General features: G+C 37.1%; 2 protein-coding genes across 3 annotated transcripts; one reads left to right on the forward strand and one right to left on the reverse strand.

The window, feature by feature from the left end:
• Positions 1 to 2395: 2395 nt before the first annotated feature.
• LOC127966842 (transmembrane protein 150C) lies at positions 2396 to 13103 on the forward strand. 2 transcript variants are annotated; one of them, XM_052568147.1, is made up of 9 exons: positions 2396 to 2522; positions 3744 to 3922; positions 5064 to 5155; positions 5245 to 5298; positions 5392 to 5424; positions 5498 to 5565; positions 6099 to 6226; positions 6341 to 6518; positions 10849 to 13103. In XM_052568147.1, the coding sequence occupies exons 3-9, from the start codon at positions 5082 to 5084 to the stop codon at positions 11043 to 11045; spliced, it is 732 nt and encodes a 243-aa protein (XP_052424107.1). In that variant the 5' UTR covers positions 2396 to 2522; positions 3744 to 3922; positions 5064 to 5081; the 3' UTR covers positions 11046 to 13103. The 2 variants fall into 2 exon arrangements, with proteins under 2 accessions (XP_052424107.1, XP_052424108.1); XM_052568148.1 differs by lacking the exon at positions 2396 to 2522 and adding an exon at positions 3265 to 3349.
• Positions 12876 to 27662, reverse strand: LOC127966841 (enolase-phosphatase E1). The gene is made up of 6 exons (XM_052568146.1): positions 27418 to 27662; positions 27234 to 27335; positions 16174 to 16376; positions 15602 to 15734; positions 13637 to 13760; positions 12876 to 13544 (listed from the first exon to the last, which is right to left on the reverse strand). Exons 1-6 carry the CDS (start codon positions 27499 to 27501, stop codon positions 13405 to 13407), a joined length of 786 nt encoding a protein of 261 aa, XP_052424106.1. The 5' UTR covers positions 27502 to 27662; the 3' UTR covers positions 12876 to 13404.
• Between the last annotated feature and the right edge of the window lie 25 nt (positions 27663 to 27687).

Raw genomic sequence — 27687 nt, forward strand, 5'->3', positions numbered from 1 at the left:
TAATTATCCTTCTACAGCACCCATAAAACGAACCATATAGTTTGATACAATAACAGATCCAAGTGGCTTGTTTGTTATTTCTACAAATTGTTTTAGTGCAGCTTTATTAGATCAGAAAACACATGAGCAACAGCAAGACTAAAATCTGAAGTTTACATGGTAAACATTAGTATTTAAAATATCATTTTCTATAATCTGTTTAAATTGGCATATAAAGTGAGCTTGGAGGTAAAAAAGGTCCGTAAAAAATTTATTTTACATCATGTAAGTGTTTTGGAGTAATATTATCTTAATATATGCTAACAGGTTTAAGTTAATTTGTGTTTTAATTCTAATCACACAATAGGCTAACTCTTTTCTCTTAATGTGTTTAGCAGCACTATGCAAATATTGCGTTATTATGTCCTAAAAGGTAAGGTATTCTCAAAAATAAAATATAAGATAAATAATTAAATATACTCTTGTGACTAAGAAAAAGTGGATTGTAGCTACAATAAAACAAAGTGCTAATATCTCTGATAATGTAAAGTGTAATCGAGCTGGGCAAAGTAAGCATCCGTGTAATAGTGGATATGGATATGAATGCTGCGATGTTAAAATGATAAGATTAAACAAGCTTCAGTCCAGGTTTGTTTAAACAGCTTTATTTCACACAGGCAGCGGTCATGTTGTGATGTGGGTGAACAGCGCCATCTAGCGGAAATATAAACAATGAGAAAACTGGTGCAAGACAAAATGTGATTCCACCAGGCCCGTCGTCAAGGGGGGGCATCGGGGGGCAGTGCCCCCCCAAATGACTTTTTGTGCCCCCCTAAACGTAACGCACAGAACAATTAACCAAACTTGCATTACTGTGCATTCACACCGCCGGCGTCGAGAGCGTCAAAGTGGCCGGAAGTCATTCATTTTCAATGTAAACCAGCGTCGAGCAGCGGCGCGGCGCGACTTGGCCTTTGAGAGCGTCGAGCGGAGTTAAAATCAAGGCAACTTTATGGTAATGAGCTATGACGCGGTTGGGCAGCAACCAATCGGAACGTAGAAGTCAACCGCTTGAGAGGATTCCAGAGGACGCAGCTCCGATCACATTAGTTCCCAAGCAAAATAGAGGACAGGTTGATTATTGCCGTTTCGCGTTTGCAATAATCTATGATGTGTCCCTATTTGCATAAAAAAATAATTAAAAGTGATACGTGGATCAAGGTGTCTGAGATCGTTCATTTTAAGTAAAGGATCTTAATATTTCGTCCACAACAACATTTAATGAGATTAACTTGTAACGCTAACCTCCTTGTGGTTAGTCTGCATAAGATCAACAAGTCTATTTACTTTAGCGGCCAGTTTTACGACAAAAGAAGCATTCGGTCTACGTCAGATCGTCTGAGCGCTCTCCAATCTTTCTGCAGCGTTGTGAGCAGAGCTGCAAGAGCGATTTTTGACGCTCCCGACGCCGCCGGTATGAATGCGCAGTTAGACGTTCGATATTGGATGTTATTGATTTAGATCATTGCACTAATAACGTTGTTTCAGCAGAACTTTGCTCACAGGAACAGTAATCACTACAACGGTAACACTAGAAATGCATAACACATTACCTTCAGAAATGATTCAGACGATTCATTATTCAACGCATTATTACACAGAACATAATTTTAAATATAATTATATTCATAAATGACTGTTAAAAAATCCCAAAACCGCACCAAAACCTTGCAAAGACCTACCTCATTAATTATTCAAATACAACAGCCAATGGCAAGTCTCCAGCAGCAGACCTTTCAATATGTTATTTTTGTGTTAGTAGTTTTATTCATTCAAATTACAATATACAGTTTGTGTGTATGTATATGTATATATAAATCATGCAATTCATTTAGTTAAGCATACAGTATTGTATTGTTTGTACGCAATTCCTTTGCGCAGCTGAGCTGCGCGTTGCATGCCATCTCAGAATAAATTTTTGGCGGTTTTGGAAATATTAAGGGACAATAAACAGAGACGTTGACATCAAACGGTAACGTATTTTATTTGAATAATTGAACAAAACAAGACTATTGTGGTCTATTTTAGTTATAGCCTAATATGGGTTTATGTTATGGTCCGTCTCAGATCATTAAAAAAAGTGTGCCCCCCTATGAAAATTAAATGCCCCCCCATTTGGTTTGTTCTGGCGACGGCCCTGGATTCCACACAATTACAGCTCTCGACTAAAGAAGATTTAGCTACATTAGTATGTACTCTAAGAAAAATCTCGATTTTATACTTAGCTATTGTAATTCATGGAGTTATTATTTAGTAGTCTGATTCTATATTTGGATTACAGAATGGCATTTGAGACACACTAAGACTTAAGGGTTACTGAGTGACTTCAGTTTATGTAACAGCACCTTAAACACTGGTTAAACTGGATCCATAGCAGTGAGACTCGCCACTTCCCCAACACTGACATCGACAGATAACTCTCGGTAACTCCACACAACTCCACACAACTCTGTTGAGTAACGCAGATCAGTTCCTGTTTAATGGTAAGTGAACATTGTTTGTCAAGATGAAACACACCAACACATTAACTTTAACAATCTTAGAACATGTTAATTCATGTTATTGTATCCTTGCACTGTGCAGGCTATTCACATGTAACTCTAGAAACACTGTCACTGCTCATATTTTTACTGAATGGGTGGTACAGATCAGGGTTGTTAAACACTTTTGACAACCATTTTTTTGTTTGCTTTATATTTAGCTTTTTAAATGTCAGTTTCGTTTGAGTTGGCTTTAATGTTTGTAAATGTGTATTTGACAAAGGTGGAATAGCCTAAATGATCTAAAGATAACACAATCTAACAACAACAAAACCGGTTGTTCTACTTCTCATAATGGTTTCACTTTGTATATGAAGCTGTAATTATGTTTTTATTCACAAACCATGAAAAAAAAAAAGATTTAGGATTTACTTTTTTCTTCAGAAATTGATAGTAGTTGATTGAAATCTGACAAATAATTATATAGAAACAACAATGCCGACAATAAACGTTAAATTAATTGTATTTTCTTGCAAAACGTATTTAAATAAAGTTGGTTTCATTAATTTAGGAAAATCATTCTATTTTATTCTATTCTATTCTATTCTATTCTATTCTATTCTATTATATTATATTCTATCCTATTCTATTCTAACCCGTGGCCTGGGTAGCGCCTTTATCAGCGGTTCAGTTGAGATGCTTTGCGAATCGGTTCGTATGAATCCTTAAAAAGAACCGGTTCAAAAGAACGACTCGCTTGCGAATCGGACATGACTACTACGCGCAATGTCTGTCTGGGAAACACCGGACCGAGTCCGTCGGCCTAAAAGGTATGGGGTTATACCCGTCGTTCATAATAAAGTGATTTAAACCTTTTATTAAATGACGCGATGATCTCCCATTTTAATGGCGAAGACAATACGGCTCTTTGACAGCTTTACAGAAAAAACATCGCGTATTCAAAGTGAACATAGTTATGAACATACTTATGATTTGGGCTTGTCCTCTAAACTAAGGTGGCATCTTATTATTCTGAGTCTTAAGAAATACAGATTTACCATGACGGTTTTTAAATTTTGCATTATAGGCTGATAAAGTCCATCATATCAAGCTGATAATGAAGTTAGCCCATGCATTATCCCATTTCCTACTCTTTCTGTAACTGGATGTGTGAATCTGGGATCAGGGACATGCTCTTGATCTCTGTCACTGTCTCTATTTCAGCACTAGGAGCTGTCCACAAGCACCAAACCATGGCTTACAGGCTCACAGTGATCGATTAACCTGCTGTCATATTGCTTCATAGATGCTTTCAGATGTACAGAGGGCTTTTGGTTTTGTCTCTGTAGACTGAACCCTGTCGACACATCAGATAAGATATTCTCCAAGAAATCTTGAGGCTGGTCAGTGGCTTGATTCCTGTCTTATTCACTATAAAGTGCAACAGTAGGGTACTGCAAGTTAAAATTTCATGCCTATTATTACCTTAAGAGTTGGTAAGTGATAAAATATAAATATGAGAGATTTAATGGTGTAATGGCTGAATTATTAATAAGGAACCTCACTACCCATAATCCATGATGAGAGTAATAATGTAAAGTAGTAAATGTTGACATGATTGTCTTTTTTATTACAGTTGCAAAACTACGCACTCTCAGTGCAATTAAGATACCTTTTATTTCATTTGTTTCATTGTTCACTCATTTTATTTCGAGTGCACTTTCAGAATTAGAATTAAGCACACTTCTTTTCAGAAGGTAAAAACTAAAATTTTGGAATAAACTTGCAATAAATATATATTTTTTGATTCAGTTACATAATTCACAATGCTTCGAGAGATCAGTAGTTCATGATTTCATATTTACATTTTAAATCATATCTTCTAATGTGGCAAATATTTTTTATTGAATTATTATCATTTTTTATTTCATGTAAAGAACATTATTGAATAAACAGAGCTGAGTAGTACTGATTACGTATAATCTGGATCTTACTAAAAATAAGTACTTGTAATTAGATTATATTGCATTTTTAAATAATTATAATCAGATTACTTACTTTTTATGGCTTACATGAATACATATCATTCACACAATGGCAGCAATTTACTTATAATTGATAGATTTTCCCTAATTCTTCTCTTTTTTTTCTCATTTAAAGTTCACTTACAAAAAAAATCATACTTATGTTTAGATTTGAAAAGCTTAATGTTAAATGCATTTTATGATATCAAAGAGTGAAATATATTTTATATAAATGTGGTACATTTTATGGTACGTTTAAAACAAGTTATAGGTAAAAGTCGTGTCAAAATAATTTAAAAGTACTCAGAATGCATTACCGAAAGTAACTCAGATTACATTACTAACTACAATTTTTTATAATATAATCTGTAATGGACTAACATTTGTAAGTAATCTGGATTAAGGACCAAATAAATAAAACATAAGTAAACATATAAAAATGGGGCAACCAATTTTGCACTTTACACACTTTAAATGTGATTCATTATAAATGTAGGATATGTTGTTGGTTTTATTGCAGGGCTGTTCATGAGGAGACATGAGGAAGTGCAGTCCATGGATGTTTCTGCCTGTAATGTTTTCTTTCTTCACAGCTGCTGGTCTCTGGGTCGTGTGAGTATCTGACGCCTGCTTTGCCTGTTTCCATGTCAATGACTTAAGCTGCTGTTAAGATAAGTGTTATATAATTTCATTCTAAACAGGTATTTCATTGCTGTGGAGGGTGAGAAAATCACCCCACTCAGTGCAGAGTACAAGTAAGGCCAAATCCCTTTATTGCAAGACAGTTATTTCATCTAAGACATCAATATTTATGCCTCCTTCAAACTTATTTTCCTTACTTATTTTAGTAGGTCAGAATCAAAACCTCCTCCATATATCAGGTAAGTCTATATGAATGGCATGATTCGTTTAGAGGCCTGATAACTGTTCTTATGCGCTGTCTTTACTGTTTAGTATTGCAGGCAATGCTCCACCTGCCAGCTGTGTGTTCAGTCAAGTCATGAACATGGCAGCCTTTGTAGGTATGAATGGTGCTCAGATCCTGTCAGAGGACTTGGTCTTATAAACAGAAAGAGCTAAGAGCTAACGACTAATATAATCATCACTTCATATAGACTGAAATTGTAGCCTGATGCAATTGTTGCATCCACCAGAATCATATGAACATCAGTTTAGTTAGGAATAGTTCACAAAAAAAAAAAGAAAGAAAAAAGATTCAAGATGTTGATGAGTTTGTTTCTTCATCAGATTTGGAGAAATGTAGCATTGCATCAGTGTCTCACCAGTGGATCCTCTGCAGTGAATGGGTGCCGTCAGAATAAGAGTTGCTTCTTCCAGTGAAGAAGTCCATCTCCTTTGTCTCTCACATCAGTCCAGCCACACATTAGAGCCGTTTTGGCATTCTGACGGCACCCATTCACTGCAGAGCGTCCATTGCTGAGACACTGATGCAATGCTACATTTCTCCAAATCTGATTAAGAAACAAACTCATCAACATCTTGGAATGAATGTAGAATTGTTTGAAATAAATGTTGATGGTGTCTTGTGCTCCAGGCTTCGTTCTGGGAGTGCTGCGATATCTGCAGCTGAAGCCCAGAGCACATAAACCCTGGCTCAACATCAGCAGTCTGGGGGCTCTGTCTCTTGCCTGCTTTGGTATGACTTTAGTTGGGAATTTCCAGGTATGATTTATTTGTATTTTTTTGCAAACACAGTACTGAACCACATTTTTCACAATATGTACTATAGAAGCCTGCATTTCTTGTGATTATTCATCATTTGTTTTGCTGATCTAGCTGTCCAGCGTTGAGGAGGTGCACAACATTGGCACGTTTATGACCTTTGGGCTAGGAACACTGTTCTGCTGGGTCCAGTCTTTCATGACCCTAAAGGTCAACCTGAGGAATGAAGGCAGGCGAGCAGGAATCCCTCGCTTCCTGTTGTCCGGAGCTGTAACTTCCTGCATGTTGCTTTGTATCCTTTTTCCTTCCACTGTAACCTCACATACGTAAAAACAACATACGCAAGCACTGACACTGTTGACTGTGCAGAAAGAAATGAATCCAGCTGTGAGTAAATGATATAGCTGGGTGATAACGCCAGAATGTCCTGATTTGTGATGATATGCATCATACATCTAGCTCCGAATTATCTAAATATGTAATTTCAAACAAACCCCCTGTAGTCACAGATCCAAAATTATAAAAAAATGTTGAACATAAAAAATTTAGAAACAAAGCAGCATGAAAAAACTCTTTCCACTTTATATACACCCCCTTTGCAAAAAAAAAAAAAAGAAAAAAAAAAGTGTACTTTTACTTTTGTAAAACAGTTCTTTCATGTATATTGCATGCAACTATCCCCACCAAACCCGAACACTTTGAAATGAAATGTGTAACCTACAATTCATAACACACTTTTAAAAAGTGCACTTTGTAATAAAGTCAAATTAAACATTTTATTTTAAAGCAATTATTTTAATACAACGATATAAATAATAATAGATAAAACATTTGGTCATACTTTAAAGTAATACTCTAATCTTAAGTGCTGACAAACATACTAAAGCACATGTAAAAAGTTATTTATTAACATTATTTTTGTGTATTTGGTGTAATGAATTGTGTTTATGCAGTTTAAGGTTAAAAAACACATTATTTTCCATATACTGTACATAACTGTTGCTCCTCTATACCCCACCTTCTGAAATGTGTAGATTTTTACAAAACTCATCGGTCTGAATTGCGAGGTGTGCTCTGATTGGCCAGCTATCCAGTACGTTGTGATTGGCTGAATACCTCAAGCGTGTGACGGAAATATTACACCCCTTAAGATTGTGACGAGTGTCCCGGCACGACCAGACAAAACCAATAAAACCCATTACAAACGAGGCAATTGTTGCATCCAGTGGGGTGCATAATTACTGATTATATTAACATAAGGTCCGTTCACACCAAGCATGATAACTATAAAGATAACAATAAATATATAGTTCTAAAAATCATTCTCATTATTTAAGAATAGCAGAGTCCACACCACATCTATAACGATAAAGGCACAGAGAAATGATATTGTTGGAATCATTTTCAGAATTTTTTTCCAGCTGGAGAACGATACAAATATTGACAGCCAATCAGAATCAAGACTTCCATAATGAGCTGGAAAATTTAAAGCGGCAGATGCACGTGCACTTAATGAACAGACGATATTGTTCACTAGTGTGAATGGTAATATTGTTATCTTTATAGTTATCGTTCTTATTGTGAACAGGGCTTTATAGTGTCTTTTTACACATTGCGTTGCATAAACATAAAACCATGTCTGCATTTGTGATCGTAGAAAAAACAAACAACAAGCATCTGTGAGTCAGAAGAGCTAGACTGTCCATGCAAAGTTTGAACTGCTCTGCTTTATAGAAACAACCATAAGTCCTCCATAAAATCAGCTGCACACATCTGAATATTTGGGTTGAACTGTTCTGGAACTTATCCACTGATTTCTAGTTGTGTCCTCTTTTGAGAGAGTGAAACGGGTCACAACATTACACCGGCGGCAACAGCAAGAATAGAAGTTGGATTGTTTTTTAATACTATTTTAAAAGACAATAGAATTATGAAATTACATAAAGAAGTCCTATTTAAGTGTGTCAAAAAGCTAAAATTAGGCTAATTTAATCTAATATGAATTTAAATTATAATACAATTTCATTTAATAGCAACATGTAATTAAGTGTTCGAAAACATTGCATTCACTATGCACTGAACAGTATATTCTTTTGAAAGCATACCATTTCCATAAGTAGCATAATAATAAAAAAAGCTTAACTGTACTTGATTCTCACCAAGATGGGAAGCCCATTTTCAAAACTTTTAAATTTCTGAATATTTCTTAGAACTGCAAATTTATATCATGCAATACTAACATTATAACTACTTTATAACTATTCAGAGACAAAAACAAGCTTCCATAAAAAGGCAATAACGATATAAAAGAAAGAAAATACACCTTTACTTTAAGCAAAAAATGTATTTAACATAAAAAAGCCATGCAAAGATATGTGTGATGTAAGTGATGACAGAAAAGAACCGCTGAATCAGACAATTGATTACTTCATGATATCACCACTAAATTTTATTCACATACAGCACACAAGTTGGGGAACATCACCAAAAAAGTATTTTCTGAATACCTTATTTCTTTCATGATATATTAAACATCAAATAAAAATGATACGAAAAATTTCTCTTGATCACACTAATTTTTCTTACATTTTATTTTTATCACCTATTTCTCAGCGTGAGAATATATTCAAATGCAAAGACTTTCCCCCATAAAAATAGACCAATTTCTACCAGATACCTACCTTTTGACTCTCCTGGCTACGGTCTTGGAGTTAGGAGTCATTATTTTTGTGTATGGCACTCAGAAAACAACCGTCTGAAGAATTCCTTCAGTGAGTCAGTGTGCGAACACCACAAAATGAAACCGATAACATGCTCAAACTTTTCATCATGGAAATTATTCTATTTCTCAGCAGGAGAACGTCCAAAATGAAATAAATGTAAGGTAAAAAAAAAAAAAAAAAAGAGGACGTGCGCGGGAAAAAGAAGACGTATGGTCACTAACGTCACGGCAGCGTAAAACACAAAAACCTCACGTGGGAAACACTTAACGTAACGCGTAAAAGCGCGTTAACTAGCGTAAATCAAGCAAGCTAGTATGCATCGGTATGCATGGGCCACAAATTGTTGGTCAAATAACACAGAGGACCAGAGGGAAAAATATGGATTTTTTTCTTTTCAGATAACATCTTGCACAAAATAAATTCAAGCATTTTCAAGGCCCTATATCTGCATGTTTTTCTAAACTTTCCAGGGCCTTTTTTTCAGATTCACAAACTTTCAAGGATTTCAAGGATCTGTGGGAAACTAACATACAGCTTCGACCGGAAAACTAACAAAGAAATGTATTTTTCTACCTATTAGATGGTGCTTTATTAACGTCTTCATCTACCCCAACTCTAAACTTACCCCTTACAACAATGCAAAAATAGAAATGATTATTGTATAGCATGACAAGATATTAAGCTGTATTGATGCACGCATGCCCAGTAGCCACAGCGGTCTCCCTTCTAGCCTTAAAGCGATAGTTCACCCAAAAATGAGAGTTCTGTCATTAATTACTCACCCTCGTGTCGTTCCAAACCCGTTAGACAGTCGATCATCTTCAGGACACAATTTAAGACATCTCTGATGCAATCTGAGAGCTCTCTGACCCTCCCCAAAACAGCAAGGGTCCTTACACGAACAACGTACGGAAACGTAGCAAGGACATCGTTAAAATAATCCATGTGTCATCAGAGGTTCAAACGTAATTTATTAAAGCTACGAGAATACTTTTTGTGCACAAAGAAAACAATATAATAATTTAAAGTGCCCATGTAATGGTTTTTAGAAAGTTCCCTTTCATGCAGTGTGTAACACAGCTCAAATTGAATGAAAACATCCCACAAAGTTTTAAATCTAAAAGTGCACCGTGTATAAAATTATTGTTTCTCAAAAGAAAGAGTCAACTCTGAATCATTGATAAGAGTCATTTTTAAAACAAATCCCAAGTCGTTTCATGAAACATTAGCATATTGCCCACCCACTTGTTGGTCTTAATGAAAATGCAATTTTTTTTTTACGCTGTACATAAAGCAGCACTGCGCTTACAAATGCTGCTTTATCAGGCATTAAAGGCATGATCGACCAATCACTGCAGGCTAATGTCACGCGAAGGCGGGGTTTGGAATAATGAATCATTGAGCGAATCGTATAGAAGAGTTGAGCAAGTAAGAAAAAAATTATATGGATATCATAAGACAATGAAATTGTTTTTTTTTTAAGTGTTTTCCTTGCATGCATGACCCAAAACCAAAATATGAACTTTTCATTACCCATAATAGGGGCACTTTAAAAATTCTTCTCTAATGAAAGTAAACAGCGCTGATTACATTATTATGGTTTTCTGTGTGCACAAAAACTATTCTCGTAGCTTCATTCAGGATTACTTTATGTTTCTGTGTGTTGATCGTGTAAGGACCCTTGCTGTTTTTGGGAGGGTCAGAGAGCTCTCAGATTTCGACACAAATATCTTCAATTGTGTCCTGAAGATGAACGGAGGTCTTGCAGGTTTAGAAGGACACGAGGATGAGTAATTAATAACAGAACTCTCATTTTTGGGTGAACTATCGCTTTAACCCTCCACTTGTTCAAAATCTTCTCCTCTTTCTCATATTTTCAGCCTTGATGGCAGATCTCAGACTTCGCTCTGATGGCTCAGCGGCTGCACATGCACGCGGCCCGCACTCAGTGGGCTCTGGTCATGTTCTTCCTGATGTACCTGGCCACGTTCGCCATTGAGTTTCGCCACTTCCATTTCAAGATAGTGTGCAGCGACGAGCAGGACCCTCCACTCAGCCTCTCCGGGGTCTCCGAGTACCAGTCCGACCAGCTCTAGTCCCACTCTTCAGCGTCTGTGGAGCCTCGTACTTCTTCCAGTGTTCGCCAGTGACCAGTCCTGCATGTAAACTGAATGTAATCTCTCTAGGAAGACCTTCGGACGAGTACGTCTTCTGAACCTGTTGGTAGGCTTTCGCAAAAGCAACAAATTCTGGAAATGCACAAGGATTTACTGTGACGTGCTCCATGTTTGTGTGTCAGATGAGCGAAGCAACAAGGACACTGGAGAACATCTCAATACAGGAACAGTTTCTAGCAAGATGATCCATTAAATGTACAATTTGTAAGATCTTTGCAGTAAAATATAAAAAACCACTAGGCTATTGTTATATATTTTGTCCAGCTGATTACTAGCAATATCTCTAATGTTTTGAACTACTTGTAAATCATAAGAATATTCCCATTTTAAACAGTGACACGGGGCAGTGCAGTCGCCTGTCAATGATGTTAGTTACCCTTTGTTACCGCCTTTACTGACGTAGGAACCACATGACAACAGCGTCATGGACAAATGGGGACGTAGCTTCGCGACAAACTTCAATTAGATAGAGATGCCGATCTCGCTTGTGTTTTACTCGACAGGTGAGTTGTTTTGATTCGTATCTTTACAGAAAACGTATGCTATTATAATGATCAACAAGATTAGCATTATGGGGCATACACGCCAAACGTGGGGCATCGCGTCTGATCCATAGTCTGATCATGTCTTTGCATTGACTTTGTATGTAATCTACTCGCGCAAATCGTTGAACTCGCATTAAATCCATGATTAATCTTTCCGAAGACAACAAATCCCATCATTCCTCGCTCCTTAGCATCATCAAACCACGTGATTTCTATTGTTTTGATAGTGCGCCCTCTAGTGGCAGGTCCTACAACCTGTACCTTTAAAGCTGCAGTAGGTAACTTTTGTAAAAATATATTTTTTACATATTTATTAAACCTGTCATTTTGTCCTGACAGTAGAATATGAGACAGATAATCTGTGAAAAAAAATCAAGCTCCTCTGGCTCCTCCCATTTGCAGAAACTCCATCGCTCCCGGTAAGAAACAACCAATCAGAGCTGCGGTCCGTGACTTTGTTTGTGTTCAAAATGTAGAAAAATGTATATAATAAACGAGTACACCATGAATCCATTTTCCAAACCGTGTTTTTGGCTTCTCCTGAATCACTAGGGTGCACCTATAATAAGTGTTTATATTCGGACTATTTTAGATTGCTTCGGGGGTACCGCGGCGGAGTAACCCAGTACCTTTGTGATTCTTCATAGACATAAACAGAGAGAAGTAGTTACGGCTACGATGTTCTTCCACAAGACGCAAGCAGTTTATTAACCGCTAGAGCGTCAAAAGTTACCTACTGCAGCTTTAAGAATCACAGTTTATATTCTGTTGTTGTTTACCCTTTTGGTTACTTCAAATCCATATGCTGTTATTTTATTTTTTTTTTTCCTGTGGAAGCTTCTGAAGACACCGCATACAGGTTTGGAAACTTCATTTAAAGGGACAGTTCAAACCAAAATAAAACTTTTGTCATCATTTACTCACCCTCAAGTTGTTCCAAACCTGTAGTTTCTTTCATTTGTTGAACATTAAGATATTTTGAAGAACGTTGGTAAGCAAACAGTTGCTGATAGCCATAGTATAAAAAAAAATTAAATACAATGGAAGTCAATGGCTACCATCAACATTCTTCAAAATATCCTCTTTTGTGTTCAACAGAACATACAGATTTGTAACAAATTGAGGGGGAGTAAATTATTTGTATTTTTGGGTAAACTATACCTTCAATATCAAGAAGAAACTCCATTTGAAATTGAATCAGATGTATTGTATTCATGCAACCGCATTTAATTTTGAGACTGTCCTGCTTAACCTTATACATTTTTTTTTTTTTTTATACTTGATGTTGAGGATTGTAAAACATCTCTGACATTGGTCATAAACCTGTATTTTGTCACTAAAACAGACATCTGTTCTCAGGTGCTGGTGTATCTAGATGTTACAAATGTGATTTGTTCGATGTTTCCATTTGAAATAAAATTTTACAACAACATTTAAGATCGAGGTTTATAAGACATGAGGTACAATCACACTAAACCTGTGTCTAGTTGGCAGGTTATCATATTTTATATCACTGCACATGTGGGGGATAAAGACATGAACATGTCATATGCTACACATTAACACAGCATATAAAACATTCACGGAGAATGTAAGTGTATGATAATTCATAGATGGGTTTCAGTGTAAAAAACAAGCACCTGGGAGGCTTGGCGTTTGAGTCCAGCAGAATAACAACAGACAGTAGCGGCTGGTTTCACATGATCTGATGCTGTGACCCTGGCTCTGCGCTGTCAAACGTTCCCGCTCAGTTCTAACTGGCTGAAAGAGGTGATGATCCTATAATGCTTCCTCTCCTCTTCGGTTAACTCCATGTTACCAGGTCTGACTACCATGATCACGCTCACCCCAGCATCCTCTGCTGCCTTCGCCTCTGTAAAGGAGATTTAATGAAGCTGAATTAACACTCAACCCTCATGTGATTGCGGAACAAGCATGTATTGAAAATGAAAAGCGTGTTTGTACCTCGTGTGACGTCGGTTAAGAACATGATTTCCTCCGGTTGGCATCCGATCCTCTCCGCGATGTTCTCATAGCTCTTACTTTCTACTTTGGCACCAATGTTAGTGTCGAAGTGACCATCAAACAGCTGAGAAAATAAAATGTAAAATTTTAACTCATTTAAACTTGTGTATCTGTTTCAAGGACACACTTATTTCAAATTTTCCTGTGGATGGATCACTGTTTCTTGGCTTTAATTCCACCCATGTAGGCACACGTGATTGTCATTTATAATCCTTTCTAGATCACTTTGCATTATTAACTTTTACCTCTACTGAAATACCATAAGTTACTACTGCTTTTTTAATATATATATATATATATATATATTATAAATAGAAATAAAAAAAAGAAAAGAAAAATAAAAAACTAATGGGAAAAAGAACACCAGTGTTGTCATCCTTATATATAAATATATATCTATATATAAACACACGCACAAATATTAGATGGAAAAACAAACTTAGCTTTGGTAAATAACTGAGTGCGAAAACAAAAATAAATTACAGCTAAAAACAAATAATAATAATTATAATAATAATAATTATTATTATTATTATACTTTTCTAGAATGAAAACTGATATAGAAATAAAAGTTAGTTAAAAATATTAATTCTATAATAATATTTCAAATATTTGACCTTTTTTTTTTTTTTTACCATTTTAATTAAATAAATACTAATGCATCCCAAAAGAAAACGTGAATTTTACCTAAAAGTAAAATTAAAAAATAAAAATATAAAAGATACTTATTCAAAATATGAATTAATACGACACTAGTCTAACACTATGGAAGCATATGGGTAGCAATATTCAATTTGGGATGCAATATGTAAAATGACAATGTATTACTGTATTTACATTAACATTTTCCAATACATTTGTGCAATGTTTGGTGCAAAATGAAAATGAAAATTACATAATTTCATACACCAGTTCTAAAATGTAAAATAATACTAATTTTAATGCTTTATAAGTTGCAAAATTAAAATGAAAATGTATTACAGAAATGATTAGATATGTATAACATGTTCAAGCAAAAACTGATCATTTAAATGCTATTTTTCTCAAATGCATTAACACCCACAGTGAAGACACTTATGATTGCATTTTCATTCAATGACCCGCAATGAATGTAGCAAAATTCAATGTGTACATTGAAAAAGCATTCCGAGCAGATCACGTCTCCGCCCCCTCCCGCCCTGTCAATCACTGCGTGAACAAGGCGGGGCTTGCAGACGGTCAGAGACTCAAATCTCAAGAAGAGAATTCAAGTGAGAAAACATGGACAAGACAGTTGGCCCGTGTACGATTTGATCATTTCGGTATATGGCTTCAATATTTCATTCGCACTTGTGGGCGGAGCTGAAACGCTCCTTTCATCTGATTGGTCGAATCGCTCCACCTTCAGCTCTGTCTTTTCATTCTTTCAGGCAGAATAAGAGTCAGTGCGAGTGAAGCACTGTAATGTCTGAAACCACCGCTCACTGTTAATCAGCATAATATTTGAATCAGATATAGCTGGGCACATAATTGCATTATCATTTTGCATATTACATCCCAAATTGAATATTGCTACCCATACGCTTCCATATACCACCACTAATAAAATAACATTACTGCTGGCATCTTATATATATATATATATATAAAAAAAGGTAATTAAACCAATAGACACTGATAATTTAGAAAAGCCACTGTAATACTGTACAATCGGCTGGACATCAGTGTGAAATAAACCAGAGTGACACAGCATCTGAACAATACCAATAATGACTTGCCTACAGGAAATGACTCTTTACATAATCAATCACAGTAATGAACGATGCACAAGACCCACATCCAGACTGCAGATCTGAATCTGACGCGAGCACAAGAAACGGCTTCCTGTTGTTTAGAGAGAGAAACCCATCTGATAGATTAGCTTACATCTAAGAGATCGCCTTGGACAGAATAACCGAAGAGCAGCTTCTGCGCCTCCACACTTCCTGAAGAGTAGATGTAGACCTTCAGACCGTGATGTCTCCAGCGTCTGATGGCTGGAACCACATCCTGGTACACCCTGCCACAAAACCACAGCAAAACAACAACACAACTCGCTTTCACTGCATACAGCAACTATATAATCAGCTTCTGCATAGGATAGATTACAAGTTTAAGATTGATGACACTTTTGATGGTTGAATGTTTCAGAAATCACTTACACCGCCTTTAAGACAATCTGTTATGAATACTATGCATCGTTCAGAGGCAAGATGGAAAGAAAATGCAGTGTAAACTTTACTTTCATATAAACTCCTACTCCAATTGTTTAACATCTCAAACTATTTTGAGTGCTTCATCGTTACATCCCTAATGAATACTGACTAAAAATGTGGATGCCAGCTGCAAGCCACAAGCTGATTTGACAGCCTGTATTTAAAGCTCATTTCTTAATAAACAAGAAGACGATTTACCGTTGAGGTCAGCACACACAAGGGCTGTTTGTGCTGGTTACTTACTGGCCTTTGATTTTCCCCGTCATGTACGCAGCTCTCCACATGTGTCCCTGCAGCTGTTTGAGCGCAGTGCTCTTTCTGTCCGCTGCCATCTGCCACAGGACGCCCTCCACCACCTCCCGGATGGCCTTCTCCTCGTCTGTGTGCACCGTCTGGTCCACCGCATGAACGTGACACGCTTTATTCAGCCGCAGGTCTTCTTCAGCCTGAAACACACACAGGGTTCAGTGTGAGCCACTGCATCCCAGTAAGTGCACTGCACTGTCCATTGGTATCGGTCCCCATGCACTGTAGTATTAGACACGGATGGTGCATTTACATCCGACGAGGCACAATATTGAATGAGAAATTTTTTTTAAAGCCCCTTAGCTCTTCTAAAATAACTGTGAACCATGGCTTCACCGGGTTTACTGCTTTTATAAAATTGTTACGGTTTCACAAAATTAAACAGAGCAAATGAAGTGTAATGATATTAATAAAAACAGTATTCTTCCACCAAACAATGTAGTTCCTCAGAAACCGCTGTGGTTCCAACAAAGTGGTTGCCGAGCAACACACAGAAGTAAACAAAGGTGTGTGTTTGTAGAGTAATTTACAACAGCTTCAAATGTGGCTCAGCCAATCAGAATCAAGGACCGGAACTATCTGTTTTAGTTTAACTCTTTTTATTGGTATTTTACCAATCAGAAAGAAAGTGGAAAAACAATACAAAGTTTGTATCAACATACTGATCAATAATAATAATACAAAATATGCAGATGAAATTAAACAATCGCATTTCTTACTCTCTGACTCAAAGAAAAAAGAAGGAAAGAAATATATATATATATATATATATACATACACACACACACACACATGCATATATACATATATATACACACATACATACACACATACATACACACATATATCTGCTTGCTACAAAACATGCTAGTGCATTACCAATAATAGTATAAATACTAGTAGTGTAATATGCATATACAATCTGGTAGCAATAAAAATAAAATACAGCAAGACTAAATATTACTAAGGAAAGAAAGTAAAAAAAAAAACAAAAAATAAAAAAAAAAAGATTTAAAAAAAACCAACAACAACCAAACAAAAGAACCTTACAACACCTTTACACCTTTTTTTTTCCTTCTTTTTTTACCAATCAAAGCCATCTGTCTAGAAAACAAATACAATTTATTTCCCCTTTTTTATGTACTTTGTTTCTTAAACAAACAAGGGCGAGAGAGAGAGAGGAAAAAAACAACTAGGGTCAAATGCAAAAGAATGGTTTCATAAATGGTTATTTCTAGAAAAAATATTATTTTTTAAAATGCAAAAGAAAAGGTTGCCAAATCATATGAAATTGTTCTGTTCTGGCAATCATAGTAAATCTAATTTTTTCTATTTGAATAAACTGCAACAGGTCGTGCATCCAATGAGAGTAGCTGGGTGGAAGAGGGTTTTTCCAGTTCAACAGTATAAGCCTTTTGGCAATTATTAAGCAAAAAGCTAAAGCATTTGACTGTAAAGATGATAAAGATACATTTGAGGGATTAAGACCAAATAATGCCACTAAGGGGCAGGGTTCAACATCTAACATGAAAACATTCGAGATTGACTTGAAAATTGAGGTCCAGAAAGAGGTTAATGCTGGGCAAAGCCAAAAAGTGTGGAAGAGAGTAGCCGGGGCTTGACGACATCGGTCACACGTAGGATCGAGATCCGGGTAAATTTTGGATAGTTTAGCTTTCGTCCAGTATATTCTATGCAAGAGCTTAAACTGTATTAGTGAGTGACGAGCACAAATAGAAGTGGTATGAACTCGACGAAGGACCTTTGACCATTCTTCACCTGTAAAGACATGATTAAGATCGGATTCCCAGTTCTGTTTAATATTAGACATGGGTGAGGAATTTGAGTGAGCAGTAAAAGAAAAAATAGTTTTGTAAATATTAGAAACAGCACCTTTAGAGACTTTTATTTCTAAAACTTGATCAATCTCTTGTTTCTGAGGTGCATGAGGAAAGTGAGAGAATTTATTTCTTATGAATTCGCGAGTCTGAAGATATCTAAAGAAGTGAGTTTTCGGAAGGTTAAATTTGTCTGATAGGTATGAAAAAGTAACAAAAGTATTATCGTGGAAGAGATCATTAATATTTACAATGCCCCTTCTAAACCATAATGCGAAGGCTCCATCTGAAATGGAAGCTAAAAAAGACGGATTTTTATATATAGGAGACAGACCCGACATTTTCTGAAAGCCAAAGTGTTTTCTAAATTGTTGCCAAATTTTTAGACTATGCAGAACTAAAGGGTTTGAAGAATAGTGGGAAAATTTTATAGGAATAGAAGAACATAACAGAGCATGTAAAGAAACTCGGCTACAAGACTCACATTCTATTTCAACCCATGCCGGCACCCAGTGACAAAGACCGTAATGCGACTGACTCCAATATAAAATGCTATGAATGTTTGCTGCCCAGTAGTAAAATAAGAAGTATGGAAGTGCAAATCCACCTAATCTTTTGGGCTGCTGAAGAAAAAGTTTCTGTATTCTTACTGGGCCTCCGTTCCAAATAAAATCTGAAATCATTCGATCCAGGGATTTAAAGAATGCTTTTGGTATAAATACCGGAATATTTTGGAATAAAAATAAAAATTTGGGTAAAATATTCATTTTTATGGCATTAATTCTACCTACCAATGAGAGTGGCAAAGTTTTCCACCTAACAAGATCCTCTTTTGTTCTCTCCAAGATTGGAATAAAGTTATGTTTGAATAGATCGACATGTTTTCGTGTTATTGTAACTCCCAAGTAACGGAAATTATCTGAAGCTGATTTAAATGGAATATTTGATGCTAAAAGATCTCTTGCAACTGTGTTGATTGCAAAAAATTCACTCTTATGCAAGTTTAATTTATAACCTGAGACGCTACCAAATTGTTCTAAAATACTTAAAACATGTGGAAGACAAGATTCTGGATTTGAAATATATAATACTACATCATCAGCATAGAGGGAAATTTTCTGTTCTTTTCCTGCTCTATGGATGCCAGTGATATTACAGTTAGAACGAAAAGAGATTGCAAGAGGTTCTATAGCTATAGCAAACAAAAGTGGGGACAGGGGGCAGCCCTGTCTTGTCCCACGGTGAAGAGAGAAATATTCAGAACTAATACCATTCGTTTTTACCGATGCAACAGGGGAAGAATATAGAAGTTTTACCCAGGACACAAATTTATCACCAAACCCAAATTTTTTTAATGTAGAAAATAAATAGTCCCACTCAACGCGGTCAAAAGCTTTCTCCGCGTCAAGAGAGACTAGGGCTTCTGGCATGTATGAGTCTGATGAGGTATAAATTATGTTCATCAGCCTCCTAAGGTTAAAGAAGCTTTGTCTGTTTTTTATGAATCCAGTTTGATCCGGGTGAATAATGTCTTGAATAACAGATTCCAACCTTAGAGAGAGAATCTTAGCCAGGATTTTCACATCTACATTAAGAAGGGAAATTGGACGATAGGACCCACAGTCTAGTGGATTTTTGTTAGGTTTCAGGATCAATGATATTGACGCCTGCCGCATAGAGGGAGGAAGATGCCCATCATTTAGGGATTCTTCAAAAACCGAAAGTAGTAGTGGGGAGAGCTGGAGAGAGAACTTCTTTAAAAACTCAGAAGGAAAGCCATCAGGACCTGGGCTTTTCCCGCTCTGCATCTGAGCAATAGCTTGCTGAATTTCGGTTAGTCTAATAGGATCATCTAATTTGGTTTTTGACTCGTTACTAATTTGAGGGATGTAAAGATTTTCAAAAAAGTGATCAATAAGATTAGCATCTTTGAGGGAGTCTGACTGATACAGCGAAGAATAAAACAGTTTAAATTGATTATTAATTTCTTGAGGGTCTGATATACTATTCCCTGCTGTGTCTTGGATTTGAGCAATAAAGCTCCTTGCAGTTTGCAGCCTAAGTTGTAATGCAAGTGCTTTGCTTGGTTTATCGCCAAACTCATAGAATCGATGACGTGACTTAAGTAAAAGGTGTTCAGCATGGTTAGTGGAAAGAAGATTATATTCGGAAAGCAAAAAAGCCCTTTCCTTATATAGTAATGGGGTTGGACTTAGTGCATATTTTTGGTCTAACTGACCAATCTGTCTAGAGAGTTCGCAGAGCTTTCTATCCCGCACCTTTTTGATATAAGCAGAACGAGAAATTATTTCTCCACGCAAATAAGCTTTGAGCGTGTCCCAGAGAAGAGATACAGAAATTCCTTCAGTAGAGTTAACCTCAAGAAAAGTACTGATCTTTTCGGAGATAAATTCTACAAAGCGGCTATCTGATAAGAGTAATACATTCATTCTCCAAAAATGTGAAATTATAGAACCCCCAGGGAGGGCCAGATCGAGAATTACTGGGGCGTGATCAGAGATGACTATACTTCCATAGGATGAATACTTGACTAAAGGAATAAGTTTGCTGTCAATGATAAAATAATCGATACGTGAATAAGTATGATGAACTGGAGAAAAAAAAGAAAACATTTTAGAAGTGGGATTCAAATGGCGCCATATATCAGTTATACCGTACCACTCCAAAAAGGAGTTAATTGTTTTAGAGGATTGGGACAGGGTACTTGGTCTGGGGGAGGACCTGTCTAATACAGTATTCAGGACACAATTAAAGTCACCTCCCATAATCAGTTGGTAAAGATTCAGGTCCGGAAAATTAGAAAAAAGATTTACAAAGAAGTCTGGATTATCCCAATTAGGAGCATAAACGCTTGCTAAAGCAACTTGATTACCATAAAGAGTGCCTGAAACAATCACATATCTACCGTTGGGGTCTGAAATAACTTTAGAAGGATTAAATGGAGTATTCTTGTTAATTAAAATTGCTGCACCTCTAGCTTTACAATTAAATCCAGAGTGGAACACCTGTCCAACCCATGACCTCATCAAACTTTTATGGCTGGAGTTCTTAAGGTGGGTTTCCTGCAAAAAACATATATCTCCCTTCAACTTAAATAAATTGGAAAATATTTTTATACTTTTCACTCGATTATTTAATCCCTTTACGTTCCAACTAATTAATTTAACAATGTCCCCCCTCCCCTGGAATGTATTAAGCATTGGTAATAAACCTTAGCTCAATATTGTTAGGGGAAAAATAATAATTTTTAAAATAGAGCATGACAAAAAGTGCTGGCATATAAGAGATGGCTGAAGGTGCAGAAAAAAAATAAAAAGAAAAAAAAAAAGAAAAAAAAAGAAAAGAAAAAAATGCTTCGTAACATACGAAACAATAACAGACCTGACTGAAAGGAACATAACAGACAGGTACAAAACAGCTACGTTAACTAGCTCTTGCAACTTTAGCTGCCCTTTCGGCAGTGCTCCGTGAACAGGAGTTAAGTATAGTTTATTCTTTTAGCAGTAGGCTATATGGTGAATGGCATCTAAACCAGAAAAAAAGGCAGAGCAGTAGGATGGCATCCAACTCAGTATTCAGTTTATAGAATGGTCACATTTTAGCGACTCAGGATTGAATGTTTTACTAAATTACCTACCTCCCTTTTCATAACACAAACACACGCTTAAAACAGGGTAACGAACTCTTTTTAAATGTTAAACATGTCCGTAGCTCAATCCTTGCTGGTTGCAGACTTAATGACCGTACTAACAAAGTCCATCGCTGCCTGCGGGGTCTGGAATAGATGGCGTTGTCCTTGGAAGTCAACGCGGAGTCTGGCGGGATGCAACATTCCGTAGGTGATGCCAGCATTGCGGAGTGCTGTTTTCACGTCTTTGAATTCAGCGCGGCGTCTCGCCACCTCAGCAGACATGTCCGGGAAGATACGGACAACCGCACCATTAAACTCCAAAGAGCCCAGTTCGCGACTCAGCTTCAATATGAGTTCTTTGGTTTGGTAATGGTGGAGTCGGACCAGCATATGTCTAGAAAAAGCGCTTTGCTGAGATTTTTGTCCGACACGATGAGCTCGATCAATTTCCAGAGGTCGCTTAAAGGCGCCGTCTCCAAACAGTTCAGTAAAAAATGAGGCCATAAAAGCAACCGGATTTTGGCCCTCTGAGCCCTCTGGTATTCCAATAATCCTTAGATTTTGCCTCCGAGACCGGTTCTCCAGGTCATCCAGCTTGAGTTTGAGGCTTGTGTTCTCTGTTTGCAGCGTGCTGCACAGTTTCTCCACCGCCGTCAACCGGCCGTCTGAGTCGTTGAGTGCCTCTTCAATGTCCCCGATCTTTAGAGCTTGTGATGACAGGGTTGTTTGTAATGTGGAAACGGCAGAACGAATTTCAGACAGAAATTCAGATCGTAGTGACGAGATTTCTGAACGGATGGTGGATGAAATTAGGTCCTTCAAGGAAGCTGGCGTGATCTCTTCCTCCACCTGTACTGAAGCACTACCGTTAGCCTTAGTAGCTTGGTCGCTCCCTTTGTCAGTCAGCATTTCCACAATATTTCGCCCTGATTTTCCTGGTTTTGGCATTTTTTCCTTATTAATGTAACATAAAATCGAATATGTAATAAAAAATGACTAAATAAATAGCACTGCTAAAAAGAAAACAAATGTGTGTTCACAGAGCGACTTCCAACCACGTCTATTCACCACGAGGCATACCGGAAGTCAACTATCTGTTTTATAATAAAATATATACACACACTCATATTACAAAATAACATTAAAACTGTATGAATCAAAAAGAAACACTGTTCAATAGTGGCACCAGCAGGTAAATTTACCAGCAATGCTCGGCTTTGATTTTGAACCTAATGTTGTCGTTGTCGTTTTTTTTAATTGATATCGATTTTCAAAAACCACAAATCGACCTTTTACTTTTTTTAGCAAACATTTAATTCAAGATGTGGTTAACGTGAATCTTATCATTCGTTTTCACCACGAGATGTCACTCTCATATTTACCTTGTGCAATCTTACAACAGAAAGCCTGTGATTAATTCAGTGCTTATTGTGGAGATACCGTTAACAAGAAACAAGCAATATACATGATTTGCAATGCTCAGGTGAAACGCTTTAGTAATACTACAATCTGTGGAAGCATTCGACATCAATGAATGAATACTACATACACAAAAAAAAAAAAAGTGCAGATGATGCTCGTGGTGTTTTCAGCTTCTGTGGTCTCACTATGATGATATGAATACAGAAATATCATCTCCAGCTGCTCTGAGAGTCACTTCATTAGCATTTTACCGTTCACTTTTACAAAACTACCATCAGATCACATACACAGCAGCTGCAAATTCTTCAAGGCAGCCTGTCAAAATAAAAGTCTGGTTTAACATGAAGAAACTGTGTCATAATGAATATTAATAAAACTAAGTTTTTTTAAGGAATAAATAAAGATTATTATATTATTATATATGGTGTAAATCGAAAAATACTACGGACCTTAATGTGTATCAGTCACTCCTTCTCTTCCTTCTCTGCTAATGTCTCCACTGCTAAAAGCACATACTACCATAACGAAATTAACAATACATCTAACTCTCGTATGCTTTTTAAAACATTTTCCTCGCTTCTTTGTCCTCCTCCTGCATCAACCCTAATAGGGGACGATGTTGCCACATTTTTCATTAATAAAATTAAAACCATCAGTGCACATTGTTCCACACCACAATCAGTCAAGCACATCTCACCAGCAAACATACACTCATTCACATCCTTCTGAGGCAGAAGTCTCCAAACTCATCCTTTCTTATCATACTACTACTTGCCCGCTTGATCCAATTCCATCTCATCTTAAACATCTCTGTTTAAATCTAGATTAAAAAAGCATCTCTTTCACCAAGCATTCGAATAATGCATCTCATAAATTGTGACTGGAGTTGCATCTGATCAAATGCGCTTTCTTATTCTTTAGCTTGGGTTAAAGGGGGGGGGGGGTGAAATGCTATTTCATGCATACTGAGTTTTTTACACTGTTAAAGAGTTGGATTCCCATGCTAAACATGGACAGAGTTTCAAAAATTAAGTTGTACATTTGAAGGAGTATTTCTGTTCCAAAAATACTCCTTCCGGTTTGTCACAAGTTTCTGAAAGTTTTTTTTTTCGAGTATGGCTCTGTGTGACGTTAGATGGATTGGAATTTCCTTATATGGGTCCTGAGGTAGCTTCTGCCGGAAGAGCGCGCGCTCCCGTATAGCAGAGCACTGAGAGCACAACAGACTTCACTGATCAGAGCGAGAGCGTAGCGAAATGTCACAAAAGGAGTGTGTTTTTGGTTGCCAGGGCAAGACAACCCTGCACAGATTACCAAAAGAGAAACAGCATTAAGGGACCAGTGGATGGAGTTTATTTTTACAGAGCATCAACGGAGTTGTGCAAGTGTTTGTGTTTGTTCCCTGCATTTCGAAGATGATTGTTTTACAAACAAGGCCCAGTTTGACGACGGATTTGCGTATCGTTTATTTCTTAAGGATGATGCAATCCCAACGAAAAAGGGTCACGATCGTGTGTTGGAACCGCAGGTGAGTAAAACTGCTTAAGATATCTCTGTCTCCTTGTTAGTGCGTCCCCTCCCATGCCGGAGACTCGGGTTCGAGCCCCGCTCAGAGCGAGTCGTTGCTGCTGCTGCTCTCGTTCAGTTTCAGCCTCGGGATCTGATTCTGGATCATAAATAAACGGCTGAATCTGACTGTTAGCCATGGTTTGTTTTGGATGATGTTTTTTTCCTCACGGTAAAGTCACAGTTTCCAAACGCTCTCAACGCAAAAGCCTACTGGCGCTCGTGATTCTTTAGCTCCGCCCACACGTCACGCCTCCGGGCGCTCGTGTTTTTCCGGGAAAAATCGATACAGACTATCTTTCTCTTATGAATATAATAAAACTAAAGACTTTTTGGAGTTATGAAGGATGCAGTACTACTCTATAGGTACTCAAGATTAACAGGATATTGAGTGAAAACTAGCATTTCACCCCCCCCCCCCTTTAAACTAATTAAATTGACTTTGTTGGAACAGCAGCTATGCTAATGATTTCCCTCTTTGTTTCTCGGTTTTGTGTAACTAGGATTTACACAAGCTCCAGTCTGGATCCAGAACACCTGAGAAGAGATGATGCTGACCCTCAGATGATGCTAAGCCTGAATCAATAGACAGAACTAACAAATAATGATGATGTTAATAATGTTCATCTTCGCACATCTATGCACATAAACTGACAGTCACCACTTATAAGCTACTACTAAATATTGTAGAAAAGTTGCTTTGAAATGATTTGTATCGTAAAAAGCTCTATACAAATAAACTTGAATTGAATTGAAACTCCTTCAAGCCATTTCTCCTGCATTTGTAGCTGCACTCACATTATTAACACATCCCTTCACACTGGTGATTTTCTGTGCATTTAGACAGGCTAGTATAACTCCACTACTTACGAAAACCCACCCTCAACCCATCTCTTTTAGTGAACTACAGACCAGTTTCACTTCATTCTTTCATTGCAAAAACACTTGAACAAACAAGTTTCTGTCTTTCTCACACAGAACAACCTCCTCAACAGCAACCAATCTGGCTTCAGAAGTGGACATTCAGCTGTTGAAGCCCTAAGACTGGCAAGAGCAGAATCCAAATCAGTACTTATCCTTCTTGATCTGTCCGCTGCTTTTGACACGTTTAACCACCAGATCCCCTATCAACCCTACTGACAAAGGGCATCTCAGGAACCGCACTTCAATGATTTGAGTCTTACCGATCAGATAGGTCCTTCAAAGTATCTTGGAGAGGAGAGGTGTCCAAGTCACAACTTCTAACTACTGGGGTGCCTCAGGGCTCAGTTCTTGGACCACTTCTCTTCTCTCTCTACATGGCATCATTAAGTTCGGTCATTCAGAAACATGGCTTTTCATACCACTGCTATGCTGATGACACTCAACTCTACCTCTCATTCCATCCTGATGATCCGACGGTAGCTATTCGCATCTCAGCTTGTCTAACAGACATTTCTTGCTGGATGAAGGACCATCACCTTCAACTCAAACTTGCCAAGGCAGAACTGCTTGTGATTTCAGCAAACCCATCGTTTCATCACAATTTCACCATCAAGTTAGGCTCATCAACCATAACTCCTTCAAAAACAGCTGGAAGCCTTGGAGTTATGACAGATGATCAGCTGACTTTCTCAGACCACATTGCTAAAACTGTCCGATCCTGCAGATTTGCTTTATTCAACATCAAGAAGATCAAGCCCTTTCTTTCGGATCATGCTGCACAACTCCTTGTTCAAGCTCTTGTTCTGTCCAGGCTGGACTATTGCAATGCCCTCTTGGCAGGTCTTCCAGCCAATTCTATCAAACCTTTACAATTAATCCAGAACGCGGCAGCAAGAATAATTTTTAATGAGCCGAAAAAAATACACTTCACAACTCTGTTTATCAAAACAACCTACAAAACCAACACTGGCTTTGCACCCCTGAATGCTTCCATTGTCCTCATTTGTAAGTCGCTTTGGATAAAAATGTAAGTTATTTATTAAAAAGAATAGTTAAACATTCACAATAAAATACTTTTCTTTAAATTGTACTGCATAGAGTTATTATTTTAATAAATATAAATAGCTTAAAAACACAAACTTGACGAGATTCATAGACGGCTTGAAATAATAGAATATTGATTACATTGTTAATATAAAATATATTTTTCCCCCACCCTTTTTCTTTTTAAATGCAAGTTGTTTACTTAACCAAGAAAATGTTACTGGGACAATTGAATAAAAAAATAAAAAAACGCTTTGAGGACTGCCTCCTCATTCCAGAACACCAGCTCACACACTTATTTTTGTTTTGTTTTCAAATAAGAACATTGTTTTACCGCCACATACTGAGTTTGTCATTATCATGAGAGGTACTAAAAAGATTTTAAGCTTTTATATAATACTTACATTCATCTAAAGCGAATAATAACAAAAACGTACACCAATTTTGTAGCACAAACTAAAATAACGTTTAGAAACAGTGGCATTACTCCCTCTTCACATGTGAAAATAAGTGGTCAAAAGCGCATAAAGGGTGTTTTGAAAGGTGTTGACCTGTTTCTTGAGCAGATGCACGTCTTGTTTGCATTCATCCTCCTCCCAGTGAGCAGACAGATATTCCTCCAGATTCTCTCGGATGTAGGGGAATAAGATGTCCTACATGCAGAAGATAACACAATAAACCCTCGCACATGATGAACTGATTTTATGCTGTTCTATTATCTCTGTGAGCTCTTACCTTGACAAACGTGATGGGCGTCGTGGTTCCTTCAATGTCCAGAAGAAAGACTCTAGTATTTTCTGGTACTGCAATCGCTGCCATTTCTATCAATGGCAAACGATATATATGTCTGTTAAAGTCCTGTGTTTGGTTTGATTATATGAGATGAGAAGCTCTGCTTTTGACAAATGGACCAATAATAGCTAGCAGGCTAGTGCTGAGCTAACACATGGAACGGGTTGCCAGATCCCGCGCACAGAAATCCCACCCTCTTTCATCAGCGTAATT

The sequence above is a fragment of the Carassius gibelio genome, chromosome B10 (genome assembly GCF_023724105.1).
Source record: "Carassius gibelio isolate Cgi1373 ecotype wild population from Czech Republic chromosome B10, carGib1.2-hapl.c, whole genome shotgun sequence".
NCBI classification, from domain to species: Eukaryota; Metazoa; Chordata; class Actinopteri; order Cypriniformes; family Cyprinidae; genus Carassius; species Carassius gibelio.